Source organism: Mustela nivalis (genome assembly GCF_964662115.1).
Source record: "Mustela nivalis genome assembly, chromosome: 2".
Taxonomy (NCBI): Eukaryota; Metazoa; Chordata; class Mammalia; order Carnivora; family Mustelidae; genus Mustela; species Mustela nivalis.
In genome coordinates, this window is record NC_139021.1 from 39,145,937 (window position 1) to 39,164,939 (window position 19,003).

At 49.1% G+C, this 19,003-nt stretch overlaps 1 protein-coding gene and 1 long non-coding RNA gene across 2 annotated transcripts in view; one reads left to right on the top strand and one right to left on the bottom strand.

The window, feature by feature from the left end:
• LOC309860595 overlaps positions 1 to 19,003 on the top strand; it is a 961,417-nt gene that overhangs the window by 222,247 nt on the left and 720,167 nt on the right. The gene's annotated exons all lie outside the window — the stretch shown is intronic.
• The window catches only part of PTDSS1 (phosphatidylserine synthase 1), a 62,009-nt gene continuing 46,779 nt past the window's right edge, over positions 3,774 to 19,003 (bottom strand). Inside the window, exons 10-13 of the mRNA XM_082722828.1 lie at positions 15,462 to 15,561; positions 7,767 to 7,835; positions 6,760 to 6,829; positions 3,774 to 4,813 (exon numbers count right to left, since the gene is read on the bottom strand). Of these exons, the coding sequence (XP_082578954.1) occupies positions 4,704 to 4,813; positions 6,760 to 6,829; positions 7,767 to 7,835; positions 15,462 to 15,561 (349 nt within the window). The 3' untranslated portion in view covers positions 3,774 to 4,703. The remainder of the gene's footprint in view (positions 4,814 to 6,759; positions 6,830 to 7,766; positions 7,836 to 15,461; positions 15,562 to 19,003) is intronic.

The window sequence follows — 19,003 nt, forward strand, 5'->3', positions numbered from 1 at the left end:
GAAGATTCAGGGGAGCGAGGGGGTCCTAAGAGCCCCACTTAGAAGTCTTTCCATGGTTCCCTGTCCTCTGAAAGCCTGTCTGGAAGATAACCTAGCAGTTGCCCATTAAATCCATCCCCTTGCTCCTGGTCTGGATTTTGTCCACTCCAAAAGAAGGTAGAGGTTTCTAAACATTTTGAAAGCTGGAGATCTTTCTTAAGCCTTTCCTGGGTTGCAACCATACAATTCCAAACACCTAACCTTGATGTATGCAGTCGGATTGACGAGAATGAGCCAAAGGAGCCCTTCATCAAGTGAGCGGGAAGAGTTGAGGTTTACAGTCCGGATTTTCCAGTATGGATTATTACAGAAACCTGCCTGCGATCTGACACCATCATTAAGGCTATTCTTTGTATACTTCAGATATGGAAATACAGTATTTTGGTTCTTGAGTCTCCAATTTGTCTACTTTTAAAGGCAAACAAACCTTATTTCCAGTGGTTGGTAGAATCACGAGTTGCCTTTCCTGAGCATCCAGAACAAGGACTTGGCCTACATAGAAACACCAGCACCTGAGGCCCCGGGGGCCACGCAGATCTAAGAAAACCTTCCAGAAAGTGGGACATTATCCGTGCCCACAACTTGCAGGCCCTCTGAACATGTTTTCAGAGCCTTCCGATAACAACGAAAAAAAAAAAAATTAATACCTGGGGCACAAGAGTTTCACACATGACTGCATCAGCCGTGAAAGCAAAACTCTTGGGCAAATTCTATTTTCTTGAATGATGTTCCTGTCCTCACTGGATTTATAAGGGGATGGATTTGCCAATGCTCTTCTCCCTGCTCCAGGAGGACAAGAATGCTGGGGACTTTGGAGTCCCTTTTGCCAACACTACAGGCAGGGAGCTTGGCTATCCTCCCCTTACTCCCCCACCCCCCCCAAACCCGGCCAGCCAGCCATGTGTGCTGTCCATAGAGACTGATTCCCAACCACAGTATCATGATGTATAATGAAAACTAAGCATAGCCCTGGGAGGCCTTGGAGCTACTCGGACCTGTGTGAGACTTTAACAACAAATATTATCTTATACAATAGGCAGCTTCAAAAATCTATCCAACAAAGCTGCAAGCAAGGGAATGTCAAGATAGACAAAGTCACAGATGAATTTCTGAAATGGGTTAAAGGCAGCCTTTGGTCAACAGAGGAGACAAGGAAGATTTTTACAATTCAGCATTCTAACAATCCCCCTTGCCACCAAATCACACACAACGATTTTTCTCCTTCTTTGGTTGACATTCATAAATGATTCCTCTGAATTCACAGAAGATAGGGAAGTAAAAAAAAAAAAAAAAAGCCCAAGTATTGCACCAAAAATAATGCCAAAGTTCCAATTCAATTTTTTTGTGACTTTCACCTGTGATAGTCTTAGCATCATGTTTAGAATAAAATGGGATCAAGGAAATGTAAAAACTGAATCATTACGGGCTAGCAACGAGACTGTGCAGCCCATCGGTCTTAGCCATGGCCAGTGCGGATCCTTGCGAAGCACCAGGTCTCAAACATGACTCTTACAAATGCACACCGACATATGGACAGACATGCATTTCTGATGAAACACTCACGGACAGACAGAAGTCTTGGCTCTCCTTACGTCTTGATTTCAATCATGTAAGTGGGGATGACAACGGCCTACCTGTGGGATTCCTGCTCTCTCTGACAATAAGAACACTACAAACGAAGCCCAGCCGATGAACACCGTGGTGGGCCTGGGAATTCTGCAGGAGGAGCTGAGCATAATTCAAAGAGCACACAAGTCCAATCCCCTGTGTTTAACGTGCTCACTTCAGTCCGGTGTCCAGTGGTGAACAGGTGGTTCTATTCCTGCATTTGGCTTCCCCCCAGCTCCCATAAGGGCCTGGCCACGTGGACTCCTAGAAAGAAATGAAACCACCCAGTGTTCACGTCCAAACGGAGATCCTGGACAATAAGAGCTATTGCTCAGAGACGCAGCTTCCGAGGGGAGACCTCTAGGGCAGAACCTGATTTGATTGGTAAGGAATTTTATTTTCTTTCTCTTGGGTGAGTACTATACTCATGAGCTCACTATAGAAGAAGTCCTGGTGAAAATAAGACTGCATTTATGGGGTATCTTTTATCATCACTGTGCTTAGCAGGTCAATAAAATGTTCTAGCGTCGCTGGGGGAGCGGTTGGGCCAAGTCTTTTTCAAATGGTGAAAGCAGACACAAGGAAAGCGGGGAAAGGCCATGGAAAACCAAGAATGACAAAAAAGGAAAGGTATCTAATACCCCACACGGTGCCACTTACGGAGAAAAAGACAGGAAACATTCTTTGTGCGTTATGTCCAAAACAAGCGTATTTTAAGAGGGTGGTTTGCAAATGGCGAATGTGAGATGATTTGCAAATGAATCATTTCTGATATTAAATGATGCCTCAGATCTGTTTCTGTTTCTACCCAATGAGAGGTCCATTTCCATAGAAACGAGTGGAAAAGTGGGCCAAAGCCAGCAGTATGGTTTCTAGGAGGAAAGGCAGCAGAGGTTCGGGCCAGCCACAGAAAGCATTGGTTTTGTAACCACCGTGTCAAGAGCTTTTACTGAAAGGGGGTGGGGGAATAAAGTTTAAACTCAAAGAGCAGGCACAAAAAGTATCTGAGGACTTTGCTGGAAGTTCCGACAAAGCCACAGAGGAAAAATGGTCTCATGTGCTCTATGCTTTTCAATGTCGCACAGGAGTCAGCCGCCGCGTGCTAATAGGTGCCTCCTCCTAAGCCGGCCTTGGAGAAAGGAACACGCTGCAACCGTCTGACTGAGCTATGAGTTAGGAGCGTTCAAGGGCCAGGCCCAGTTCTCCCAGAAAATGAACTTGGAAACACTCTGAGATGTGGACCAGGTGCACAGAAGGAGAGTCGAGGTAGACTGTGTCTATGATACCGTGATATACTTGGGCACTTGGTGCTCAGAAAAGCAAAACACATGGGGAAATGAAACAAACCCCTACTTGCAAAGAACATATACGGTCTATCTGCGTTTTAAAAATGCCTTTTTGATGTGCTGTCAAAGTGTAGGAAGTTTTTGCAAGGGGCACCTCTGTTGTCTCAGCCCTTTCTGAGAAGGACGGAGCTGCTGTGTGGACCCCATGTGAATGTGGAGCTGGGCGGGGGCGCCCATCGCAGCCGTCTCCCCAGTCCCGGTGCCCGCGGAACGAATGCAGGTGGCCCTCCACCAGCAAGGCGGCCACTCAACCAAGTGGTCGCCGACAGCCCAGAGCACAGGATGTGACCCCAGCTTTGCATGATTCATCTCACCCCCTCACCCCTGCCCTGGAATTCCTTTGCAGAAAAGAAAAACATGACACTTCTAGGGTAAAAGATTTCCTTAAAGGGGGAAAGACATTGAAAACTCTGCTCTGTGAAATGAAGGAACAGGAGGATTTCTTTTGGCAAATATTTAGATCTCTAAGCCAATCAGCTGAGTACCAGCCCCCTGTTAGAGGCAAAAAAAAAAAAAAAAAAATCCAGCTCGGTGGGGTATCACCACGTGCACACAACGACGATCCCGTTGTCTCCTATGGCTCATCCGGGGATCTGTGGAAACAGAACGTGGGTCTGTACACCCTCTAAATTACCATCTTTCCTCTCTTCTCTTGTCACTGCAGAAAGCGTGTCCGCACTCCTGTCTCCCTAAAGTCACCTGAAGAATACCGTGATTGCTTACAAATGGTGAAAAATACCAACACGATGCGAAGAAACGAGCATTTTACAGAGACCCATCTTTGATGGACTTTCACATGAATTATTTTATTTAAAACAGGAATCCATCAGAGGTGGTGAACTATCAGGGTAAGTAAATGTTCTAGAGCATGGCACGGATGGAAGGTAATACTCACCAGCACCTCACATGGGACTAAAAGACAACATCAGCCACGCGGCACGGGGGGAAACCAACACAATGTAGAAGGCACCTGGCTGGGAGAGAAGCCGGGTGTGCGCGGCCTGGGAGCAGCCCCGCTTCTGTGCACTGTGGCCGGTCAGGACAGACGACGTTGGGAACAAATAGGACGGGTTCTGACCTGAAGCCCTGGAGCCTCTGTGAGCAGCGACCCTTTGCTCAGACCGGTTTCCTCCCACCGCGCATGGTGTAAGGTCCTCAAGAGGGGACGCGTTTGCGAGAGAGCGACACAGACGCCCTCCTCCGGGGAGGGAAGCGCCCTCCTCAACTCAACTTCAGCAGTGGCTTCTAACTTAAAACCAAATACTAACGACGATAAAATAGAAGGCAGAATGGGGGCCTGAACCTGGACCCATTGGTCCAAAGGGAGAGGCAGATTTGTAAAAATAAAGACCGGTCACCAGTCCGCAAGTCTCTGGCCCCGCGACCACAGGACACACCAATGCAGCGCTGTCCTGGGCGGCGGGGAGGGAGCCCCCACCCGCCAGCACTCCGGGCGCCTCCCAGTGACCGTATGGCAAGTGCTGAAGTTGGAAGAGACCCCGAATTGGCAAAGGATCCCAGGCAATGAGCCGCCCAGGGTGGCCGGGTCTATGGGAAACAAGACTCACGCTCTCAAATAATGACCCCCGAACCCCTCTCCTCGTCCTGATGGCACTGCGTGTTTGCCCTCCGCACGGGGAGGTCCACACCATCCCGTTTCCCCCTCAGTTCTAGGCACTCTCTGGGACATCTGCGACGAGCCAGGCGTTTTCATTTCTTTCCCACTCCGTTGGTGACTTTTGACTTGGCATGCCGATTCCTTCTTCTGGAAGAGTGGCTCTCGTTGTTGCCTGGATGCTTGGGTGGGCTGTCTTCAGAACCTGGCCAAAGGAAGGAGAACACGCCGTCACTGTGGCTGTGGGGGGCTGGGGGCTCACGCCTCAGACTCTCGGTTCTCCTGGCTCCGGCCATCGCTGTCTGGAGCCTGCTGGAAGTGCCTGCTCTTCTGCTGATACTTGCACTCCATCTAGTGGCCTGGTGAACACAGGACGGCAAGGCCCAGAAGCCCAGCACTAGGCTGGTACTGCCTGCCTGTGCAAGGAGATTATGGGGGGGGGTCCCTGAAGAACTTTTACATTCTCACTGTGTAGGGTGGACTGCACTCACGACAAAGGGAGAGGACAAACCAACTCAAAGCACAAGGAAGAACAATGACACCACATGGGTGTCGAGTCAACTCTCATAACCAAGGGAGGCATCACCCAGAGTTCTGTGCCCTGACGGGTAGATGCACTAGTGTTTCCACATCTCCCCCCTGGAAGGATCCCTGACGCTACAAAATTAAGGCTCTTATGCCCTCTATCATCTGAGCCACTGAACAGCTTTAAAAACCGGGCCCCTGCCGCTCAGGATCCCTCTGGAGCCTCCCGCTGAAGATGCCACACACCTTCGAGATGCTCTTGGGCTGCAGGGACAGCCCCGTCTCTGGCACACTTACTGTTTGTCTGGGACCTCAGAGAGAAACTTCCCCATCAGCCGGATGCCTGAGCAGCCAGCAGGGGTCAGCGAGGTGGAGGGTGGAAGCAGGGGAGCAGGCTAGGGGTGGGCCTCCCAGGGAGTAGGGTGTGAGCGAGGCTTGGGAGAGAAGCAGAACTGCCGGGCATCAGGCTGCCTCTGTCCTAAGGCTGAGCGCATGGCCGCCCTCCAGCCCAGCAGTCAAGGCAGACTGCTCCAGGGCTCAGATCCAGGCCCTCCACCACCATAGCCACTAAAAACATAACAAGTTCCCAGATTTTGGTCTCCATGGCAAGGGCCATTTGGCTTAGTCCAATGGATTCTTTCACCACACTCAAGTTCTTTTTTCTGAACTATTCTGTCTACCTTTCATTTAAACATATCTCTATCACTGCTTCCTTTCTACAGACTTCTTTTCAACAGAGAAGGGCTTCAAAGTGCCAAGAAATGATCTGTAGGGAGGCAGTTCTGAATGAGGGAGCCCGAGGGAGCCCCTTGGCCCACTACTATTAGCAATCCAGAACAGGGTACCCATCGACACGGATTCAGGACTTGCAGAAAGGGCACCCGGCCACTCAGCAGAGGGCACGTCGCCTCTTCCCTGGAAAAAACTCTGAAAACCTTGGCCCTAAAAAACCTCAGGAAAGCACTGCCTCTGTGGGACCGTGGTTCCTCTGAGCAATTCTGTGAGCTCAAATTCATGGTCTCCAGGACGCATAGTTCTCTCTCTTTGGCCAAGACGTCCAATCGGCTCATGAGAACTGACAAGGGATGACTGTCCAGTGGTATCTTTCCACAAGCCTCATTCTTTAAAACAGCCAGGTGGCTCCAAATCTTTCCCAAAGGCTTCCTGCAGAGGCCAGTGGGAGATCCCTGGCTCACTCCCGAAATCGCTCTTATACTCATCTGCCTCTTGAACAAATCCACTTAAATCAATCCACCTCTTCTAAGGGACCTCGCCTCCTGGTTTGCAATTCTTCCTCTTTCCACTCATGACCAAAGCTAGGAGGAAGAACATTCCCATCAGGCTGCCTGAGACGGGGGCAGGCCCCGTGGCATCTTCCCGTCCCAGAAGAGGCAGAACCACACGGCACCTCTTCTCATGAGACCAGCCTCTTGGACAGACCCCAGCAGTACCCTGCAGGTCTCATGAACAGGTAATGGATGACATGTGATGGGCAGGTTTGAGAGACCTCGGGGTGTACATTTATCAACATTCAGAGGATAAATACTGCTTTCAAATCTCCTTACTGGGCCTTGGGGAGGAAGAGAACCCAATACAATTTTTAAACAATGAGTAAGAGAGAGATACCTTTTGAGCCTTTCCCATGAGACCAGGAGATGTCTGGACTGTAGGTGCCATCTTCACACTCTGAGTACGTCTAGGGAGAGAAGCAGACTTAGTGATGGAGCTTCAAGTACTCCCCGGGGCAGGGGGGTGAGGGGATGAGGGAAAGTGATGGGGGCAGGCCAGCAAGCCAGGCTGCTCCACCCTGCGTCCCCAGCAAGCAGCAGAACCTCATCACACTTCTTTTCCTTCACTATAAAACCATGACTATCTCCCAGGCTATAGCGTCAATCTTCTAGAAAGTACTGTCAGTTCCTCAACTTACGGTGTAAGTCAAGGATGAAAGCCGTATTTTACTGAAGAAGATATGACACTTTGAGGTAGACTATCAACGTAGCACAGCGTTTTCAGGCCGCTAACCGTAATCCCCGGGTCTTCTATGAGGCGGGCGGGGCAGGCATTTGAGGAGGGGGAGCCCCAGGCTGGATCACAGAGAGACACATACAACGTCCAAGAGACATAGTCTAGGACTCTCCGTGTAATTTTATTTATTTATTTATTTATTTTTGTTATTATTTTTTTAATCTTTTTTTTTTTAAAGATTTTATTTATTTATTTGACAGAGAGAGATCACAAGTAGGCAGAGAGGCAGGCAGAGAGAGAGAGAGAGGAGGAAGCAGGCTCCCTGCTGAGCAGAGAGCCCGATGCGGGACTCGATCCCAGGACCCTGAGCCGAAGGCAGCGGCTTAACCCACTGAGCCACCCAGGCGCCCTTAAACGGACCCATTAACAGGGTCTTAAACCTCTTGCAAAAGGAGGACAGAAATAGTGACCGACTGAGCAGAACACTCACAAGCATGGTCAGCCACTGATAGGGGACGAATCCCGAACCCGTTAAGTTTCTGCAGTGGCCAGGAAAGAAGGAGCGTGTTCCCCATGATGGCCACGCCATGTTCTCAGATGAACGCCGCCCCTGCCCCCACAAAGCTCCAAGCAGGACATGATCATTTTAAAGAGGGGCCTTTGCATACCTTTTCTCGGTGACCATAGTGCTCAGCGTACCAAACCATGCCGTAGAGACACAGGAAGGTGGTAAAAGCCTAGGAGAGAAAAACAAGCACACAGTGTAGCACCAAAAAAAAAAAAAATCCCATTTCCCGGGATTTCAGGGTTTCAACTTGTAACATACAAGATGGCTTGATGTGGCTTTGCCATCTATCCTAGGACACTAGAGATCCTAGTGACTACTTATGACTCCGATAATCAGAATGCAAGATCATTTCTCGATGGTGGGTAAGATGGGAAGCATTCTCTGCACACTCTGCAGGTGCTCCTTGAGAGGGCATATAGGATTTTATATACTTTTATATACTTTGTCTGGTTCTCATGACCCTTCCTCTGCCACCAGCACTGGGAAGTTACGAGGACTCAGCTGGTCGGCTTATGTGGCAGCTGTAAATGAAAGAGGAGGTTCCCTTGGTCTGGGATCACAGTGGCTCTGGAAGGCATGGAGTCCGCAGTGTCTCAGTTGGGGGCAGGCACAGCGGGACACTCTGCCCGTGGCTCTGCATGGCTTTCTCAGCTCTTTTTTTGTCTCCATGGCCCCGCCTCAACCCCAGTTCTGGATGTTTTTGTTTTTCTTCTGTAAGTCCACAGGAAAACGCAGAGAAAATACGACTGCTTTAGAAGCCAGTGGAGTGAAATGGGAAGCGGTCTTCGGGTTCCCAGAGACAGGGATAACCTCTACTTCCCCAGGCAACTCCCCATCCACCTTGCACCACACCCTAAATTATACTCTAACTGAAGCAAAGAATAGCACCTACGGAAATCCAACGTCTTCAAATATGCCAAACCACTAAAAACCAGGGAGAACTTTCTGGTTGTCTTGTTGGGAGCACCCGAAGGAGACGGGGAGAGTGAGGACAGATGATTTCCCTCCAGGCCCTCCAGCAAGGCCTGACCTTCCCACTGTAAGTGAATCACCGAAACAAAAGGACTGTCCCTCCCAGTTCTGTTTCTTCAGAATGCCTTGCCTTAGGTACTCACTGACACCAGAGCACCCTCATTGTCCCACTGCTGTCTCTTCCCCTGCATTTCCTGTTGGGGACTGTCACCCTGAACCAACCATAAGAACAGCTGCAAAATCAGAGTAGAACACTCTCTTCTTGAGTAGGTTTAATTCTTTCTGAGAATCCTAACTTTAGATCCCAAAGGGCTGCCTCAGATAGCACTTATTTCACAGAAGTGGAATGAAGGTTCAGAGAGGTGAATGGCCTTTTCAAAGGCACACAGCTAATATGTAGCGAACTGGGGCCTTGACACAGGTCTCTTGGTATTCCTGGATCCTATATTGATTTTATGTCTATACATCCTCACATCTCTATCCATCCGTCCATCCATTTATCCACCCCTGGAGAGAGAAAAGCATCAAGGGAACAGCCAGGAACAGCAGCATCCCTCTGCATGGCCTGGACTCCAGATCAGAGCTGAGCCCGCTAGGAAGGTGGGGGCTTTGAGCTCTCATCAGTTCTCATCACCGCAGTGAGCAGTCTGGCTCTGGCCCAGATCCTGTCAGCCAACCACATTTACCGAGCATCTGTTGGGTACAAGTATCACCTTACGTGCAAAAAAGACAGGAGTCCCAGGGCTCTGGAGGGCCTGCATCTACATCCATGAAGTGGGAATACTGGTGTGGTGGAGACAACATGAAATGGAAGACCCACTGGTTCATTTTATTTTAAAGCCATATGCAAGAGGGCACACGTCCATAGGTGAGGGATTTAAAGAAAAGGAAGCTCATATCCTCCCCCATCAAAAAGTTAGACAATGAATGAATATATTAAGATGATAAGATGAAAATAACGCCTAAGCTTTAGCATATTCTAGGACTTGCTCAAGATTTCTAATATACACCACCATTAAGTGTACCATTTTGGAGGCATGGGAAGAATGGGGAAGCCTAGAGGATTTGCATAGTGTCAAACTTAAGGATGTGTTTGCTCCTTTACAAAGAACAAAACAGACTGTCCTAGGTTTGGGGGGGGGGGGCAGGTTCCACCTCCCAGACCAGGAGTTTGGCCAGATAGCTGTCCTCACTCCACTAGCCTACTGGGCAGTTGGCACGGGGATGGCGGTCATTGCAAATTCTGCCCACTAGAGGGCAGGAATGTGGTGCTCCACCTTCCCCAGCCTTGTCCCTGGTGGGGGTGGGGAGGGGGCTGGCGGGCTGGGGCAGCTGGAACTTAGCAATTTGCGGGCAGGCAAACACTGGCGGGTGGTGAGCAACAGGTGCTTATCATCACAATCGCCACACAAAGGGCCTGCTGTGGCAGCCAAATTTATCACTTCACCTGGGTACTTAGAGGCCCACTTCACACTTGTCCCAGGAGACAAAGCTTGTAATTTATAGGTTTGCAATCACACCTGTGAAAATCTAGGTGCGTATCCACTTAAAATGCCAAGGCCTGGATTTAAAATAGCAATTGTACAGATTTTGTTTAAAGAAAGAGCAAGGAAAAAAAGACAAAAACATGTGGGATGAGGGCCAGAGCAGCACACAGCTGGGGGGTGTGGTGGCAATCAGGGTGTGGTCAGACCTGGCTTGGCTTCCACTTTGAGTAATGAGCCCGCAAACTGACTAGGACTGATCACAGAACTGCCTAGGAGCAGCATACGCGAACTCTGCATCTGCATTCATCTCAAAGTCTGGATCTGTTCTCCTGTCAAGCAGGGGTAATAATCAGGGTCTGTCTTTCTCTGAGTAGAAGGGAGGCCTGGCCACACCTAACTCTTACTGAATAAGGCTCGCCTCCTTCCTTTCAGATCTTGATGGTTAATAAAGGCCCTGAATATGGGCAGTGGGGACCCCTAACCAACACAGCCAATGGCCTCTGTTCAGGCCAGGTCCCCTTCTGTGGCACAACGAACACTGATAACACTCAGGGCAGTCTTCTTCATCTTCAAAGGCCTGATCTCCTGGGGCTGTTTCTCAGGCCCACCTCCTAAATGTGGCCGCTGCTCCAAAGAATCCCATCCTCAGCCAGTTGTCCTGCCCCGGCTCTGTTCCCCTGACCTAATCCAGGGGTTCCAGCCTCGCCCTGTGCACAGTGGCCCTCCCCTCCTGCACCTCCACCGCTGACGAAGTCTTCCCGTGTTACTGGACTGACTGGAATTTCCAGTGATACAGGACATCTTCGCCTGTAAGTTCTAAGGGTCCCTCAAACTCCAAAGCCCTCATCAAATTCATCGTTCCCTCAATGGGCTTCTCTTATATCCCCCAATCTGTGACTAACACCAAAAGCCACCCAGGGGCACAAACTAGAAACCCTAGAGTTGCCCTCATGCTATCACAAGGAGCGTGGCGACCTGTGGAGCTGACCTCTTCAACAGCTCTCAAATCCAACCCTCTGTCATTTCGTGCGTGGGACCCTCAGTACTCTCAGACAGCACCTCTGCTCCCTCCAGACTCTCCCAGCCCATGCAGCCTTTCTCGGAGAACCAGTGTCTTCCTACTGAAGGACTGTCCTTGGATCTCCAACTGTAGACACACAAGCATCCTTCTGAAGCAGAAGTCTCTTGTCCCCTCCCCCCACCTTATTCTCCACACTCTCGCTCCCCCACGGGGGAGCTGTCTTCCTGAGATGCTGGGCACAGGCGCAGATGCACATCTTTGCACATGCCTGTTTCTCAGCCTGCCTGGATGTCCCTCCTGGTCTCTATCTCTCGAGCCCACTCCTTCATTCTCCATGCATTTGCCCAGTCCAACGTGTCAGAGACTGCAGGTACTAGAGTCAGTGGGGACAAGAGGACAACAAAAACAGTCTTTGTAAGCAAGAGGTACAATGCTGAGGAGACGATATAAAGAACCCAAAATTATGTGACACTGAGTTTCTAACTCAAAGAAGTATGTGCCAGGTGTGACCAGCGCCCCAAGGGGAGTTGACCAGCCCGCTGGCAGGGGTGCATTTCATGGAGGGCAGAACTGAAGTTTGGTCTTGGCATTAGTCACTGGGTAGAAAAAGGAGGGGAAAGCATTCATATGAGGCAAAGAAAGCACCCTGGGTGAAGACAAGAGAAGTCTGGAAGGGTGACTCAGTGAGGTGACTAAGAGTCGTCTGGGGTAGCCTGAGAATCAAGTCCAAGAGGGTGGGTATGATGCGGGCTCCCGACGACGACCGTCCACACACACACACAAGAGTTCACACTGCAGCTGGTAGGTCTTGTGACAGGGATTCTTCTTCCTTCTTGATACTTCTTTCTACATAGGTCTTGTGACAGGGATTCTTCTTCCTTCTTGATACTTCTTTCTACACGGAGGAGCTTTGCTGGTGTAATCCTCATGCCTCTCCACCCCTGACACCTTTCACTGGAGAACAGTTCTCTCTCACTGACGGCTGAATCCGAGATAAGTCCTTCCATGCGTGCTAGGTCGCCCACACCGCGTGAGACCACCCGCTTCCTGGGGCCTGAGAGTGCGTCTCATTCTGGGCTTCACTGTTCAGAAGCCCCTTGTCGCCGAAAGCTGATGCTGAAAAATGTGTATCCTCAGTAAGAGAGATGCTAGGCTGATCTCCACAGCCTTCTCTCACCCTATCCTTGAACTGTTCTTAATTGAAAAATGTATTACTGGGCCTTCTCTAGCCCCCGATGACAGGGAATGGTTCTGAGGAGGGCAAGAGAGTCAGGTCTGAGTCCCGGAAGCTAGTGGGCGGGGGGGGGGGGGTGGGCAGCGTAGAGAATGGGGCAGAGGGGCAGAATGCGGAGGAAGTGCATGTCCAGACAGCTGCAGGGACAGTGGGGGTGGGGGAAGGGGAGGGAGCTGGGTGGACAGAACCTGGTGACCCGCTGGTTTCAAGAGGGGCAGAGGAGGGGCAGCAGCCCTGAGGTTTTTAGCTGGGGCACCTGAGGGCTGGGAGGGCATCCACTGCAACCCTTCAAAACCCTGCTCGCATGGTACATCCTGGGAGCCTTTGGCAACTCCCCAGCTCGAGTGGTGCTCTCCCTCTAGTGCTCCCTCAGCTCTAGGTACACACCTTTCGTACTGTTTGTCACACAGGAACATGGTTCGTTTGCACGCGGATCATTCCCATTTGGACCTGGGGATCCGTGAAAGGGGGAGCCTTTGCAGGGGGGACAGGAACTCTCTTGCCAGACCATCTGGATGTTGGCCCCAGCTCTGCCCTCACCATCTGTGTGACCTTGAGCCAGCTCGTGAACCTCTCTGGGCCTTTTTTCATCTATAAAAGAGGGCTAATAAAGTGCCTGCCCTCCAAGAAATCCTCAAACTTGCCACTCATGAGAAGTGAATGGCACCCAGTGAGCATTAATACAATCTTATTCCACCAGCTGTCTGTGGGTGGCGTCCGAGACCGCTTTGAGGAACACTCACTAGACTTACAAGGACCACGCTAGGTGAAGGACAGACCAATGCGTGGACAGGAAGTGGTTCATCATGTCCTCGATAAAGTGACAATCACACAGGCACCAAGGCAAACCAAAAGTGACTGACGTAAGGGAGCGCAGGCTAAGTGCCAAATAAGTAAAATAGAGAAAAGTCTCTAAAAGTTGAAGAGAGGTTGGAGGAGCCCCTGCAGGGCAGGTAACTAGAGAGGGCTTCCTGGACACGGCCTTGGGAAGGCCTTGCTGGCCACTGGTGCCCCCGGGTGGGGCTGTACATGGATGCCGTGAGAAGGGTGCTGCCCCCGTCCTGGGACTCCTCCTGCCTCAAGCTCCTGGCGGTCCCCAGGGCTCTGCCACCAGGTGGGGGCAGCACCCATCTCTGCCTGCGGTACTGCACTTGGTCATTCTACAATTCACGCACCTGAGGCATGTGCCAGAGAGACATGTGAGAAGCACATGGTCAAAATCTCCAGTCTCCTCTGATGCACTCTCCTAACCGATTCTTACATGTAGTCTCACTGGGATGGAAAAAATACATTAGAACATGAATTCTGGAGTACAGGTACAAGGGAAATCATCATTCCCTTTCATAGTTCAAGATAAAACAGGACAGAACAGGCTCAAGGTGCTCTGGCACAGCTCAAATTTCTACTAAGTGACCCTAAAAATAGATGCTGTGAAATGAAAGGCAATTAAAAAAAACCTTAAAAATACAAAGTTTAGTCATGCCAAACAAACAAACAAACAAACACCCAAATCTGATTAAGCCTCTAGATTCAACTACTAATTTGCAAGGGAAACAAAACAAAACAAAACAAAACAAAAACAGAGGACAAAGCCATGTGTTAAATCAGAGTACACTATAAAATCAGTGAAATCCTGACTCTGAGCAAATCTACAGGACAACAAAGCTAGGTCCTTCCACGAACTGTAAAAGATAGCAAGAGACAGAGGGAAAGCGTACATTAAGAAACTTAAAAGGCACGCCAGCCAATTCTAACAAGTTGATGTTGATTATCAAATAAACTGCTAAAATACCAAATTTTACAAAAATATCAGAAGTTTGAACATTGATTAGATATTTGATAGTATTATGAAATTATTCTTTTTCAGATGTGACAACGGTACAGTGGTTGCATTAAAGAAAAAGACATTTTGACCTTCTTTTCGGGATGTATCCTGAACTATTAAAAGTGGATCTGCTTCAAAATAATTCAGCGTGAGGACGGTGGGTAGGGAATATAAGGAAACAAGAAATCCATAAGGTGACCACTGTTGAAACTGGACAGTACATGGGTGACGTCTACTTCCACCTATGTTTGAAATTTTCTATGATTATAATGAAAGCCTGAGTTCATTTTCTGAACAAAGTAAGTGAAAAGTGAAGAATCTTAAGCTTAAATGTAAAATAAGACTTTCCTCCAAAATAATAAAACAAATTAAGAAGGGTAGACACAGAACTGCAGGTTAAGATCTTCACTTTGTTCACTTTTGATTTAAATTCAATTAGTTAACAGTGTATTATTAGTTTCAGAAGTAAAGTTTAGAGATTCGTCAGTTGCATGTAACACCCAGTGCTCACGACATCACGTGACCCCCTTAATGCCCATCCCCCAGTTACCCCATCCCCTCACGCCCCTCCCCTCCAGCAACTCTCTGTTTCTAATGCTTTGTCTCCCTCTCTGGTTTTGTCTTATTTTCTTTTTCCCTCCCTTCCCTTATCAGAGAAAGATAATTATGATTTCATGCATATGTGGAATTTAAGAAATGAGACAGGGGTTCATGGGGGAAGATCTTACTTCATTTTAAAAAAGAGAAAGAAGTCCCAGGACAGTGGAGCTAGAGGCCCCCAAGGGCTTTTCCCTTCAGAGAGGAAGCTCAACCCACAGGGCCTGGCCCATCAGAGTCCGACTATGAGGCAGAAACTACATGGTCTGATTACCTTCAAGAACATCTCACATGACCTATAAACCAGAGTCCACTATCTTGTACATAAACCCTTGTCCAGCCATACATATGCTACAGGGCACAGTAACTGTCCTTGTCCCTTCATGAAGCCGAACTCCCAAAAGCAGAATAAATGCACGTACAGTGCACCTGCAGAAGGCGTTTGACTAGGACTTGCCCAGGTGACCCGTTTTGGATGCTGGATGGTCTCATGTGTTTAACTGGTGGCTGGTTTCGGGTTATTACAAGTAGAAGGTCCTGTCTGCAAATTTCTAAAAGAACTTGGTGTACAAGGGTTTTCATCATAGTTGTTTTGTTTTTTTAAAGAGACACCATGGGGAGTGTTGCTGTCACTTTTGGGTAAAAAAGTAATGACTTACCACACAAAGAAGCCAGAGCACAACATAGAGTATTTGGGTCTTAGAGAAGAGATCTTGCCCAAATTTTATGCACACGATAGCTTCCAGGAAACCGATGACCCTAGTCAGACAGAATGAATGATTAAATATTAATTCTTCTTATCGTATGCATTATACATATGCATATCAACAGTGCAGGGCTGGGAATATGCATTACCAGAAATACGCATTATTCCATCATTCTACGTGGGTAGCAGCCTCCCCACAAATGATACTCGTTCTATTCCACAGCAATTTCTTCAGAAATAACATACATATTTAGATGGCATACAAAGTCTATTTATTGTTATTTTTCTTAAGACTTAATTTTTTTAGAGCAGCTTTGGGATCATAGTAAAACTGAAGACAAAGTACAGAGATCTGCCATCTACCTCCCTGAGGGTCACGACCCTTCCCCGTAAGGGTCCATTTGTCACAACTGATGAGGCTACAGGGACATGTCACCAAGACCACAATTCACGTATGCGTTCGCTCTTGGCGTCGTACATTCTGTGTGTTTGAGCTAATGTTCAGTGATGTGCATGGACCATTACGGGACCCTCCAGGTGAGCCACACTGCCCTAAAAACCCCGTGTTCTGCCTATTCGTCTCTCTATACCTCCTCAGATGTAACGAAGTATTTTCCACATCTTCCTTTCTCCCAGACCAAAACCTCAGCTCCTGGATCTTAATAGCTGGAAGCCTCCAACTCAGCCTGTCACCTCGGGGTGAACTGTCACCGCCTCTGTTGGAACCCACATGTTCTGCCACTCAATCTCTTCAGCCGTTGCCAAGTTTGCCTTGTCTCAGGTGGGTATCTGCCCCCTTTTGCTCATGGATCCTAACTCTGTCCTCTAGTCATACGGGACAAGTTCGAGCCTTCTGAGCTGTCTTTCAATGACTTGAAGACAGCAGTCCCATTCCCCTCCCAGACTTCTAAGCATTTCCAGATCCAATATTCCCCGTTCCTGTTGACCATATAAATAACCCTTTATCCTCCAAATACAAAAAGTTTAAAGAAAACAATTTCGTTTTACTCCTTAGTTAAAAGAGCTAAGGTGGGGGTGGGGCAGGGGGTGGGGGTAAGCCACTTTTACATTCTGCATCTTCACTTATGAATATAAAGATCAGAATTTTACTAAGGTTCAGAGCTTGAAGGTAAGACCAGAGGAGCTGGCTGTGTGATCCCAGACACGACCCAAGAATGCTGATTCCTGACGACTCCACTTTAGGTGTCCCTCACTCCAGGTGGAATCTGGTCATTCGGTGACCAGTACAGTCACACAGATATTCTCTCAAAAGGCAAGAAGGGGCTCAGGAGATCCTCAGTGTCCCTACCCATGGGTAGACACAAAGAGCACTACCGTGGGCAAATGTACAGATGGCTCTGAACAACGGAATGCCTCAAATCTGCCCAAGCAGAAAATCTTAATGTATCGTTATAGAGTTTGGGGCTCTTCTCCTCTAGCCCTGACCAAACAATGTTTAGGAGTGGTTGGTCTGCATCTCTAAAGACCACCTCTGCCCCACGCCACCCCCAGCAAAGTACATTCTAGCTGGGATCCAGTGCAGGGTGGAGTATCACCAGGATGCTCAAGTCTGGACTGTGAGGTGTCACTAGATGGCAGCAGAGTGCAGGCAGGTGCCTGGCAGGGGGTGTGGGGGCGGGGGAAACTTGGAAAGAGAACTTAACCTTTGGCTGGGGCTTCTTGAAGAATCACAGGAGCAAGTGCTTAGCCCAGGAAGTCAGTGTGCTCATCTGCCCTTCGGCCAGACTGAACACCCAGAGTTTACTGTGAGAATTCTGGGTATTCTACTCCATTGAGTCACCTTTCAAAAACACAGTAACTAGGGCTGTGATTCTCAAGCTTTTATGACCCGAGACCCACAGAAAGAAACATATTTTTCTTTGCAACCCCATATGCACACACACACACACACGAAACTGAAACAGAAGTTCCACAGGATAATTTGTTCCTTTACTTTTAAGAAAATGCTGGCAGGACTGACTCAGAATGGGTCTTCATAATGATGCAAAGTTAAAGACAGGAGAGTGTTTCAGTCAATGACTTCAGGGTTAGGATTTGCTGGCTCCTTCATGCTGAAGAATCTTAGCTAAGCCGTGGGTCCCTGCAGTGAGCACGTGACCACAGAGTAAAATGGCGTGGCAGGAAGTGAGGGGAAGGGGGCAGAGATGAGGCACAGGGCAACGTGGGTCTTGAGGACCACAATAGGGCTTGGCTTTGAATCTGAGGAAGGGTTTTAAATGAAGGGCAAAGTGAATATGACTCAATTCCATTTGAATATGGTCATTCTCGGGCAGGATCAGGGGGGCTTCTAATTTGGGGACAGGACCAGGGGAGTCTCTGTGGAGGTGTGAGGAGTGGTGGGAAATGGGATGCATTAAACCCAATCATCACATGGACCCTTTTACCACCAGTCATTGCCCCTCACCCATTATCCTTGACCCTCTGAGGGAATCCTGATGGAGTCCTTCTGGAAGGATAACTACCTTGTAGAAGACCCAAGTGGTGGCTCCTTCAGGGCTGAGTCCAAAGGCTTGGACACACAGGGAGTCGCTGTTGCTGAGCCTGTCAGCTGAGATTGCACAACCTCCTCACCAAGGGGGTCAGGTGGGGCACAAAATTCCATCTCTCTGATCTTTATCGGAATGAGCTAGGTGGCTAAACCCCGGTTTGATGGGATTAGGTGGGGCTGCTCCTCCCTTTGATGCCTCTGCCCATCCTTATCTTTAATCAGCGAGGTTAGAAGGCAGCCAAACACCTGGGCTGCGGGAGCTGCTCCTGCCTGAGAACTGGGGACGAGGCTGTTCTGCTGACTTGGACCTTCTCAGCTCCCCTGCCCCGTGGAACCTGTTCCTTCCAGACATGGTACAAGTAAAGATGGCATTAACGTAGGGTCTGGGGTAAGGAGCTCCTCAGTGAGTGGGACAAGAACAGCCGCAGGTACACTACAGAAACTTGAGACACAAAAGCACTGGGCGTACGAGCTAACTGGGAGAAGCAGAGGAAGTTTTCAGTTGGCCAACAAAACCCATTTCAGGATTCTGAGAGTGCCATGGCCTGGGTGCAACTGGAATTTACCACACATCCTGCCCCCTGGCAGCACAAGAATACACTGCTGCGGTGGCTCATGGTGGGACCCTCTCGCAGTGGAAGGGAGACACGTCCACACAGGACACATCTACCACACAACCACACAGGTGCCCAGGAACTGGGTTCCAGTTCTGCTTCAGGTGAGAAAAGACACCTTCTTAGAAGAAGTGATAGCTGCGCTAGGTTTTACCAGATAGAAACGAAAGGTTTGACTGTACTCCATGGAACTTTCAGACTTCCCAAGAACCCCAAGGTCCAGGTGGGAAGGGTGGGAAGAGGGGCAAAGGGTCCTGGGTGGCATACCCACGAAAGATCTGCTCACCTGTTTTTGCTATTAGGATTTGGGGCTGTCTGTGGAGGTGTTTATGAGGAAGAAAGCAGGGAGTGGTGAGACAGAGGAGGATGGGT